Here is a 12,511-nt window from a genome sequence, read left to right on the forward strand (position 1 = left end):
GGATAAACAGATATAATAATATAATCACATAAAACCTAGGCCTTCCACGTGGATGTCCAAATGTTGTATTTGTAAAACACCTTTTTGCATCATAGATACCAGTACCATTTTATAATGAAAATACTTTCCATTCGTAAACGTCAAATAGCTACTACATTTACACACCATGGCTTAAATAAGTAGTTATAGCTCTGATTCCATTTGGAAATCGGCTGCTTGGTTCAAATTGTGTTTTAATGTTCCCATTTACAGAATTTTCGGGATATTCTAAATAACTCAGCAACATAAGTAGGGTATATCGCCTTCATGGGGATGACTAGTGACTCGTTACCCAACCCGTCCATGCGCGCCTTCTGAAAAAAAAAAAAAAAAAAAAAAAACTCCCGTTGCACAGAGGAGTAGTTAGATCTTGAACTTGCACGGTGACGCACGGTTCTCAGTGTCCTTCTGTGACCCAGCTCATAGGTCATCCATCATCATTTACCAGCAGGATCTCGGGACACCAACCCACTGCCAATGCCCCCCCTGCACCATCCTTGCACAATTACGCACATCCTTGGCGCAGCCATTCATGAACATGCGTGGACATCTACACCCTGATTAATAATCACACTTGTGATTATTAATCATTTATTAAACACTTGTTTGCCACTTTTTTATTTTTCTGATTGAATAAATGTTTCCTTTTGAGAATAAACGTTTTTTTATTTTATGCTCTTTGGTGGACAAACGAACGCGCAATTTAACTCCACAAACCCTTAAACTAAATAAGGTGAAACTCATCGGAAAAAAAAAAATAATAATTTTCGGTGCTCTTTCCATCACATTTGATTCCATTACTTTTTAGCTTGTTGACCTGGATTTAACAAGTATGTGCGCCTGTCGCAAATTATACGGTTGGTCAAATCTTTGTTTGGATTAGCGCACGCTTTCATGTCGGGTTATTTTATTATACATCCCGAGTTGTGCGTCTTTTGTGCACAGGCACGCTTTATATGTGAGGCCAGTGGGCTAGATAATTCCATACTAAAGAGAAATTCATTAAAATATTGTTTTTGATTAGTAAAACGTAAAAAGCTGTAAAAAGAGAATTGTGATTTATCATTTAGTAAATGTTCCTTAACATTCCTGCTGATTGCGTCTGTGCTAGACTCACAGTTTAGTCACAATATCACTAAAATTGTTACTAAATTGTTATTACAACTATAACCAATAAAAAGGTAAAAATTGTCCCTTTCTTAAAGCTCAACTGTGCCTGCACAGAAATTTCATCAAGACATGACAGCCAAATCAAATAAGCAAGTTTAATATATGTTTTTTTTATTTGTATTATTATTTTATTCAAAACATAATATATCATGAAATTAAAACCAAAACAAATTTTTCCTAGCTCTCCTCAGTTATACATTTATAAAAATAAAATAACCCAAAACTTTAACATCAAACTGATCTCATTTAGACATATAAGACAAAAAGCAAAGAAGTTAATTTCAATACCAATAAAGATTATACAGTTCATTATTTCTTTCCAAATTACATTTATTTTTTCGTATATACAATAATAAATTCAAATTAAAGTATAATTTATAGTTTAATACATTGTCTATGAAATTAATATTCATCTATCTGTGCTTTATTGAAAACATTAAAGGGAGTCAGTATTTAGTAACTGTGCAAGAAATAAATAGCCTGTAAAATTATACTTTCACTCTGTCTCGTATGAAAAGCCTCAATTAGTCATCAATGTATAGCTGTTGTATTCAATCTGACGTTATTTCCAGTTTCACCAAAACATTCGCCGACAAATAGGGGAGGAAAAGGAAATGATGCAACCTTGTCAAGGTTGTGAAAGTTTACAGGGGGGAAAAATCCACGGCACTATAAAAGCCATGAGGATGCCAGAGTTGAGACAGATACACTCAGAGGATTTCAATCAAGACAAGGATGGCACTCTTGAAGCTCTGTGAGTATCACATATATGATTTGTGCATCTTAGCAAGGGAAAAAATTAGAATAAAGTTTTTAACATTTCTCTGTGTTATATTTAATATTTCCAGACTTGACTCCTACGCTGCTGCTCCTGGCACTTTGCTGTTCCTTATGGGAGGTCAGCCACTCAATGCCGGTAAACAACAACAAAGGAGAGACGGACTCCTGTGTGTTTTATGCACGGACACTCCTAGAAAACATCACTGATCTTCTAATGCAGGTAAGCAACTTGGGAAAGGTGGGATTGTAAATGGTCAAATATATGTTTGGGTGTTAAACTTAGATCTTATTCTTAACAGCCACAACTGTTTAGTGGAATAAACTGCACAAGGCAGAACATGGAGCTGATATCGGAGACCAACACGCCTACTGTGTGTTCCCCAACGGTAAATGAAATCACAGAAATTGTGCTCAAATATTTATATATATACAGTAATTGGGATTTTTATTTGCTTTTTTTAAACCAAATTTTTGTTTTGCAGAATTCCACATGCTCTGGGATAATTACACCGGCTTTTGATAAGGTAGGCAGCTCTATATCGTAAATATAAAAAGAATTGAAATCTCAATTTTCAATTGTGTGATTAATGACTACTATTGCTGCTCTTTCAATCAGGACAAGTGTGTAAAGGATATGGGAAACGATCTAATCCACTACTACAGATATCTGTCAGCTCAGCCAGATCCTGACAGCATAATTGGTCCTTCTGTTCTCCACAGCCTCAGAGAGCTCATGGAGGTTAGTTGAAAACTGCCACCAGCACTTTCTTAACACTTGCTGCTTGGTACCCTTTACGCTAATACACAAGAATTGCTTTTTTTTAAGCATTAAAAACTCACTTCTGAAATATTTATGATTTCAATACATTACAAAAATTGTTTTTGGAAAAACTAAAGGTCTTTTTTAATCAACAGAACTGCTTTAAGTTGTCTCCACCAGAAAGTTCTACCTCAAATCAGGTAAGATGTTTTAACTTTTTCCTCAAATGCAAGAAGCAAAAAGAAAAGATATTTCTTAAAAAAAAAAAAAAAAAAAAAAAACACACACACACATTCACCAGATGAGCTAATTCAATAAACTCTTCCTCTGTTTTTTCAAGGCTGTTGTGGAGCGATCAAGCAACTACAATGAAAGACTGAGCCTTTGCAAAGTCCTGAAAGGCTTTCAGGTTCGCACCGTCACAATCAACCGAGCCATCAGCTACCTGAACCATATTAAACACACTAACTGAATCCTCACAGACCTCCGTGGCAAGAAATGGGCATCAAGGAACCGCTCCTTAAACAAATGAACCACACCATGGTACTTTAAAAAAACAGCCAGCTCAAAGAGAAACACTGGAATCTATTTATTGTAATGGAAAATATTTATTGTCTTTATAAGACTACAATGTTTCTATTTAAATTAGACGGTTTGTGAAAGTTGAGTTTTATCAAGTATATTTATGGAACTTATGATATTTAAATGTTTTTATATTTAGGAATATTTATTTCAACTATTTATGGTGATGTTGTTTACTTGGTTCTAAAATTGATTAAATAAATGTTGTTTCCGCAAAATACATATTGTTTTTGTTGTCTTTTTATCACTGAGTTCCACCTTCTTTTATAGCTAAAAAAAAATAAATAAAAAAATCTCATGATTCAAACCAGAATCTTCTATTCCCCTTGGAAGTTTTCATATTTTGACACATTATAACAATTTCTATTTTTTTTTACATTTCTTATTATAGCTGTAATATTTTGCCTACTTGAAGACTAAGATTCTCCATTCTTTTTTGCAAAATAATTAATGTTCATTAAGATTGAATGGAAAGCGTCTGTATAGATATTGTTTCATGTCATGAGCAGAGATTTGCAATTGGACTATAGCTGTGCCATTATACCAAATTAAAACAATATAATCTAAACCGTTCCATGTCTATTTTGGCTACATTTTTTAAGATATTTTTTCCTGGTGGAAGGTGAACTTCTGCCCTTTTCTCAGAGCTATTGCTGCATCAACCAGTTTTTTTTTTTCCTAAGATTGTAAATATATTTATCTCGATTTCCATCAACGGCGACTGCCTTTCCTTTCCAAGATGAAGAAAAGGACCCCAACAGCATGATGCCGCCACCATGATACACAACAGAGAATACACTCACCGGCCACTTTATTAGGTACACCTGTCCAACTGCTCGTTAACACTTAATTTCTAAGCAGCCAATCACATGGCGGCAACTCAGTGCATTTAGGCATGTAGACATGGTCAAGACAATCTCCTGCAGTTCAAACCGAGCATCAGTATGGGGAAGAAAGGTGATTTGAGTGACTTTGAACGTGGCATGATTGTTGGTGCCAGAAGGGCTGGTCTGAGTATTTCAGAAACTGCTGATCTACTGGGATTTTCACGCACAACAATCTCTAGGGTTTACAGAGAATGGTCCGAAAAAGAAAAAACATCCAGTGAGCGGCAGTTCTGTGGGAGGAAATGCCTTGTTGATGGCAGGGGTCAGAGGAGAATGGCCAGACTGGTTCGAGCTGATAGAAGGGCAACAGTGACTCAAATAACCACCCGTTACAACCAAGGTGGGCAGAAGAGCATCTCTGAACGCACAGTACGTCGAACTTTGAGGCAGATGGGCTACAGCAGCAGAAGACCACACCGGGTGCCACTCCTTTCAGCTAAGAACAGGAAACTGAGGCTACAATTTGCACAAGCTCATCGAAATTGGACAATAGAAGATTGGAAAAACGTTGCCTGGTCTGATGAGTCTCGATTTCTGCTGCGACATTCGGATGGTAGGGTCAGAGTTTGGCGTCTACAACATGAAAGCATGGATCCATCCTGCATTGTATCAACGGTTCAGGCTGGTGGTGGTGGTGTCATGGTGTGGGGAATATTTTCTTGGCACTCTTTGGGCCCCTTGGTACCAATTGAGCATCGTTGCAACGCCACAGCCTACCTGAGTATTGTTGCTGACCATGTCCATCCCTTTATGACCACAATGTACCCAACTTCTGATGGCTGCTTTCAGCAGGATAATGCGCCATGTCATAAAGCTGGAATCATCTCAGACTGGTTTCTTGAACATGACAATGAGTTCACTGCACTCAAATGGCCTCCACAGTCACCAGATCTCAATCCAATAGAGCATCTTTGGGATGTGGTGGAAAGGGAGATTCGCATCATGGATGTGCAGCCGACAAATCTGCGGCAACTGTGTGATGCCATCATGTCAATATGGACCAGACTCTCTGAGGAAGGCTTCCAGCACCTTGTTGAATCTATGCCACAAAGAATTGAGGCAGTTCTGAAGGCAAAAGGGGGTCCAACCCGTTACGAGCATGGGGTACCTAATAAAGTGGCCAGTGAGTGTATGTATTTAGTAGAATCTGCAGTGATATTTTCAGATGGAGGAAGGAAAAAAATCTTTTTTTTTTTTTTCGCCAGGACATTTTATTTCATGTTTGCCGCGTCTATTAAGGGCAGACTTGTGATATTTTCATATACTATTGCTGTGATGTTGACATTGCTCCCACCTGAGCTGCAGATCTCTGCTGATCCTCTAGTTATGGTGACGCTTTTCTTACCCTGTTAAGTCGGTTGGCAATTGTCTCACACTCTTTCCAGTTTGATAAATGAAACATTACTTGGTGAGATAATTATAGCCTAAGATCTTATTTTACAACATAACCAAACAACTTTAACTCTGATTTGCCCGGTCTGGTGCGATTCATCTTTATCATCATCATCGTTGTTTACATTCTAGAAGACTTAAGTAATTATAAGCATTCATTTCAAATTCTATGACTTTGCTTGATTTTAACTGGTTTTAAAATGTGAAAATTGTCTATTTCTATTTCCAAAAATGTTTCTTTAAAAAATAACGCTCGTAAGCCAAAATGAGGTGTCACCATTCTAGGTTTGTCAGTTTCTCAGAACAGAATGACATCATCCCACAGGTTCAGCTATATGAATCCTAAAAGGTATCTACATTAACAATGGGTTAGTTGAGTAAATGATGTTTCGATACTGCAGGTGAACCACTATCGGTTAGAGGAAAAAAATGTACTGAAAGTGAATACTTGGTTTTTCTGTGGGTGCTGAGGCTGAGAGAGACCTATAATGATGTTACCTCGGAGAGGGGAGACAGACTGATAGGGGGAATCTGACCATCTTTATGAATGAAACTTAGAAAGGTTATCTGTTTAGAAATGATTTGAACCCACCACAAAAGGTCATCAGTTTCTAATCGGTTACAGCTTGCTTTGTTGGTAGTGCTTTAGCCTTAACATATTTAAAATCTGTGAGGCATAAAAATTATGAATTAAATTGTCCTGAAAACTTACATCTGCTTAAATAAATCCCATGGATTATTGCACTAGTTGAGTAGACGGCAGACACTAGACCTCCACCTCCTCTGGCCTGAACAGATTTAAATTGTTCTAACTTCATTCTTATTGTTTCTGTTTTGAAGCCATATCAGCCAATCATTTGCCACTGCAAAGTATTTTTTTAAACTCCTTATAACAATTGCCGTAAATAATAATCTACCCAGAGAAAGAATCACAGAAGATGTTTTTTAATTAGTGTGATGCTTGAAAGAATACATTTTGGATCGTATATCTGAATCAGAATATTTTTAAAGTTTAGGTTCTACGTTTTCACACATAACATGTATGTTGCTCTATTTGTTCTGAACTTAAAACAATCTTTGTTTTAAACATGAACTATTAATGCTAGAAAACCTTATAATAACTAGAAGTTTTACATTTGGAAGTAATATATAATCTTGTCACGACATTTAAGGAACTGTGCACAATAGCATTATTCTAGAGAAAATGCTTCATATTGGTTTTTGATCTCAGAGGTAATTTCAATCTCCTGTCCCTCTTACATTGAAATATAAACAGTACACAAATAACAGCGCAAAAAACAATAGAGAACATTGATATAGGTGCAAAAAGAAGACAGTAGAGAGGATGATTAAAGTCCACATCATGAAATTAATTATAAAAACTATAAAAATAATGTAATATTTTCTATAACTCTATACCTCCCATCATACTTAGCTTAGGATTCATGCCCATATCATGAGAGTTTTCTTTTAAGTTTATATATATATATATATATATATATATATATATATATATATATATATATATATATATATATATATATATATATATATATATATATATATATATATATATATATATATATATACATATGTGTGTGTGTGTGTTTATGCATATATATCTAACCCAAAATAATGAAGCTTTTATGTTCTAAAACCAAAGGTTCTACAAGTCTTATAACAACTTAAAAAAATAAGTACAGACTCTTACTCTATCATTTATTAAGCAAATAACTTTGCTAAAATCCTCCCTTTATTTACACAACTGTGTTTTTTGTTTTTAAGCCAAACATTCTTTTTTTTTTTATGTCACAATTGTTTAAATGTCTCCACCTGTGGTCAACGCCATTAATAAAAACTTACATTTATAATTTTTTTCTGTTATGTCAGAGCTTATTTTACACATATCAAAATGTCATCGCTTTTGACCTATTTTTATTATAAAAACAGAAATTATTAAACCTCAAAGAAAACTGCTAATATTATTTAATTGATCTGTTTTCAAATTATTCTCCATTACTATAAATGACATCTGAATAAATGTTGTTCTTCAAATAAAGTTAAAAGAGTTTATTTTTCTTTAATGGTGATTGCAAGACTCAGGCAAAGATACAAACCCTAAACTGCCAATTATGAATTGGCACCTTAATAACTTTATAAGAGCATGCAGTGTTATATTCTAACTCTTAACCATCTTTAGGAATCTACTTTGAAATCGAATATCTATTAAATTCACATCATGCTCAATTTATGGATTATAAACCTAATACTCTCTTAAATATTTTTTTTTATCTATTGTTCCACTCATAAATGTATACAAAAATATTAAACTACTCATGCAAATAGCCAGTTAGAGGAGCATTTTGCTAATTCATTTCAGATTTTACTGTGCTTTCCACAAGCATTGCCTCAGATTAACAAAAAGACATTCATTGTTTAAACCTATGGTCAGGTCCAACTCTGTTGTTGACTTGGTTTCCATGGAGACATGATAAAAAAGTATTTTCCTGTAACCACCGTCATGATTGTTCAATTCACCTACAGTGCTTAGTTATGTTTGTGCACCCCTCCTTGGAAAGTCCAGGGTCTTACAACCCGATGAGCCTAACCATAACTGTAAAAAGCTTTGGGATTTTAATAGAGCTACCATTATAAGAAAAAAAATAAAACATTTTGGTTCCTCTTATTCTTGCCTCGTTACTTTATAGTGCTTATATCCAGTATATGGCTATATCTTTCTTCTTTACGTAATAATAGAGATTATGTGTGCATGGTTAACATTGGGTGTTCCAAAATCCCAGTCATTAATCCTTCACATGCATCCTCTGACGTGTAAACCTTGGGAGGGACCAGCTTAGTTACCTGATACAGGTACTGTAGGTATTACAAGAGAGTAGGTCATCTTTTACCTTTTTATTCATAAAACAGTACTGAAAGTTAATAGGTTGGTTTCGTTTTGTTAGTCTCAGTTTGTATTGTTTCCTTGTCGTGTGAACAGACACTGCTGCTAACTGTGGTTGCTGATGTTGAAAGATCCCTCTGATGCAACCTCTGAGAACACCACAAAAGGGGGAAAAAAACAGTCAAGTACAGAAAATCTAAATCAATTCATTGTTATGGTAAATGAACTCATCATGATGTGTTAAAATTAACACTTAGCTGATTTAGGTTATTTTAGGGCACAACGTGGACATCTTAGAGCAACAATAACAACCAAAATTAGTCAGTTTAATTCCTTAAATCAAACAAGTTACACAATCAAGATCTATGTGATATGAATATTTCTCTAATAAAGTCTTTGCAATAGATTTTACATTTGCAAAACCTCAATATTTCAATTTTTTTAAGCAAACAGGATAATTCTACAATCTGTATATCTTTTGTAGTTTGGTTAGTTTTTGCATTAAATTGTCATCTCCTTCATGGTCTTATGAGATACATTTAGAAAAGTTAATAAAACGAGAAAAGAGGAAGGAAACAGTTTAATTTAAATATTTCACAATCAGATTATAATTAAATACTATATCTTATCTTATGATGTGTGCAATATTCCATTAATCTCTTAAACAGATGAAGAAAAGTGTTATAATGTTTGAGAAAAAAATCTAATTTAAGTTTGAATTACCCACTGGCGGAGAGCAGGCTTAAATAAATTTAGTGACCTATATATAGATGGAATTTTTGCTACCTTTGATGCTATTTCCTCTAGATTTAGCCTACAACGTTCCTCCCTATTTCGATACCTCCAGATCCGTGACTGTGTTCGTAACAATAGTCCCTGTTTTCCTAATTTACCCCCAAAGGGAGGTATAGACATAATGTTGCAAACTCCAACACAAGATAGGGGCTTAATCTCCAAAATTTATAATAGCATTTCATCACTTAATACTGTGAAGCTCAATGAGATCAGAGCAGAATGGTCAGAGGAAATTGGAATACACATCTCTGATGAAACTTGGAACCAAGCATTACGTAGAGTAAATGGGTCAACATCATGCGCTCGACTTGGACTAATTCAGTTCAAGGTCCTTCATGGGATCCATTACAGTAGAGCTAGACTCTCAAGGATTTATTCTACAGTGAGTGAAACCTGTGCTCGGTGCCACATAGCTAAGGCAAATCTAACTCACATGTTCTGGACCTGTAACAAACTGTGTAACTTCTGGTCCACAATTTTTCAGATCCTATCTGAAGCTTTCGAAATAGGTATCCAACCCAGTGCTGAATTGGCAATATTTGGAACTCCAGGGGAGGGGATATCATTAACACATGATTTTAAAAATGTACTAGCTTTTTCAACTCTCCTCACCCGAAGAAGAATATTATTAGCGTGGAAATCAGAACACCCACCCAAGGCTTCTCTGTGGTTGAAAGATCTGTCCATGTTCCTTAAGTTAGAGAAGATAAAATTTTGTCTTAGAGGTTCGACCCAAAAATTTTATAAAACTTGGGCCCCTATATTATCTTATTTTGAAAGACTGGATACCCTCCCTCGAGCCTGAAAAACGCATAGGAACCAGCTCTGTTGTAATTGCCTGTCCCCCCGGCTCGGCGGCTCCTTGTGAATCGGGCTAGCGAATGTCAACCTGTGCAGTTTTAAATATCCATGTTCTGTCTTGATCTGTGTACCTACGCTTGCGCAGACGCCTGTTTTACATGCTGTCCATGTTTCTGTACCCTGTCTTGGTCCCCTGGGTTTTGTTATGATTGTGATTCCTCAGCTGTATAACTATTTTTTTTTTATTTTTTTTTTTATTATTATTTTTTTTTTTTTTATTATTTATTTATTTATTTTTTATTTATTTTATTTTTTTATTTTGCTGTTTCTTTTGTTTGCAGCCGGGTATGGATGGATGGGGAGGGGTAGGGGACAGAATAAATAGAAGGTAAAGGAAGGGACCACAGGATGGGGAGTGGGAAAGAGGGGAGAAGGGATTAAAAAAAAAAAAAATGTCATGTTTACTTTGTCCCTGTGATCATTGTATTGTTGTTGACAGTTGACTAAAGAAACATATCTACTCAGCAGATGTTGCTAATTTTTAACAACTTCAACAATGTATTTGTTTTTTTGTGTCATTGAATAAAAACATTTACATACATACACATACACGTGAAAAAAAAAAAAAAAATTTGAATTACCAAGTTGAATGTTGTGTTGTGTGTTGTTGTATGTACGCAGCACCCGATAGATTATGTAAACCAAATTCATCCTTTTTTAGGACAATTAAGTTTTATCTTATCTTCTCTTGCATAACCATTTCCTTCACTAAAATCAAAAAAACTTTAAAAAAAAAACTGCACCAAAACTTTTTTAGGTACTTTGTTGGCAAAATCAAAAGATTTATTACCGGTACATTCTGTTGCAGTTTGTCAGTATTTTCTTTTTCTGTTGCTTTTTTTTTGAAACAAACAAATGTATTCAATTCTTTATGGAATAAAACTACACCAGTAAAAAAGAAGAAAACATGAAACAACAGTAAAACTACCCTTTAAAGTTTATAAAAAGTAATTTAATTGGATGTAACTCGATAATTCCGACCATAACCACTATCTTGTAGCTTATAGTTAGGGTGGCTCAGGTTATCCTGAGCTATCTCTATAGTTATGCTGCTATAGGCTTAGACTTCTGGAGGACATAGGGACCCCCATTTCATCATTCTGCTTCATTCTCTCTCTGTTCTCCTATTCTGCAGAATCTGTTAGTTCAATCTCTAACCTTCTGCTCTCTCTGCTTTTCCTCAGAGTAGCTTTGCCTCGTCTGTTCCTGTTTGGCTGTGACGTCATCCTGGAAGGAAACATCAGCTGTGCTGCTTCCATCAACACCCTTGTTTATAGATGTTGGAGATCGGCCTGTTTTCCAGTGTGGTCCTTTTTCTCTGACCGTGACTGAGTGGATGTGCTCTCTTCGTCCTCTGGCATGGGAGCTGGCTCGGAGCTCGTCTGCCTGGCTGTGTGTTTCCTGGACGGGGCCGCCTTTTACAGCTGCTTTTTGTGTCTCTGCTTCTATCTCCTTGAACCCCAGTCGGCCTCAGCAGATGGCCGCTCACACTGAGCCTGGTTCTGCTGGAGGTTTCTTCCTGTTAAAAGGGAGTTTTTCCTCTCCACTGTCGCTACAAGCATGCTTAGTGTGAGGGATTGTATTTGAGTCAATGAGTCGATGCAATCAACTGATTTTCCTTAGATAGAAAACTTTGTATCAATTTGACTGTATGATCTGGTTGAACTGTAAAGTGCCTTGAGATGACATGTGTTGTGAATTTGGCGCTATATAAATAAACTGAATTGAATTGAATTGAATCTTCATGCACAAATTAAAACTTGAAAAATGTAAAGCAGAAAAAAAAAAGTTTACAAAGTTAGATGGGTCATTGGTGGCACCTGCATTTCCCTTCTTCACTGAAAAATTCAAATCTTACAATATCTCACAATTCATGAAAGTTGTGAAAACATAAATTGATAAGAATGATTTAACTTGTGAGTCATTCATATTATTCTAAATACAGTGTTTCCATCCATCCATTTTCTGTCACGTTTATCCCAGCTGGGGTTGTGAGGGGTGCTGGTGCCTCTCTCCAGCTGTCTACGAGTGAGAGGCGAGGTCCACCCTGGACAGGTCGCCAATCCGTCACAGGGCAACACAGAGACAAACAGGACAAACAACCATTCACACTCATTGATAAAATACCTGTAAAACACCGTCAGAATGCTTATAATAAGTGTGTCTCAGGCACAGGTGTATTCAGCGACTTTTTAGACCCCTCTAGCGCTCCTATTTCAAAAAAGCTTCTAGCGCCAAATCTAGTGACTTTTTTCTGCTACTGGAGACTTTGGCAACAAGATATAGGAGCACTGAACTCTGCTCTCCAGAGCAAATAGATTGGTAACCCAGCCTCCTGCACTC

The 12,511-nt window shown here is 35.9% G+C and overlaps 1 protein-coding gene across 1 annotated transcript; it reads left to right on the forward strand.

Moving 5' to 3' along the window:
• Window positions 1-1,930: 1,930 nt before the first annotated feature.
• LOC119786140 lies at window positions 1,931-3,336 on the forward strand. The gene is made up of 7 exons (XM_038289249.1): window positions 1,931-1,963; window positions 2,058-2,209; window positions 2,289-2,375; window positions 2,472-2,513; window positions 2,606-2,728; window positions 2,905-2,949; window positions 3,090-3,336. Exons 1-7 carry the CDS (start codon window positions 1,945-1,947, stop codon window positions 3,219-3,221), a joined length of 600 nt encoding a protein of 199 aa, XP_038145177.1. The 5' UTR covers window positions 1,931-1,944; the 3' UTR covers window positions 3,222-3,336.
• The last annotated feature ends 9,175 nt before the right edge of the window (window positions 3,337-12,511 follow it).

Source organism: Cyprinodon tularosa, unplaced genomic scaffold, assembly GCF_016077235.1.
Source record: "Cyprinodon tularosa strain WSP-4 unplaced genomic scaffold, ASM1607723v1 ctg267, whole genome shotgun sequence".
Lineage (NCBI taxonomy): Eukaryota > Metazoa > Chordata > Actinopteri > Cyprinodontiformes > Cyprinodontidae > Cyprinodon > Cyprinodon tularosa.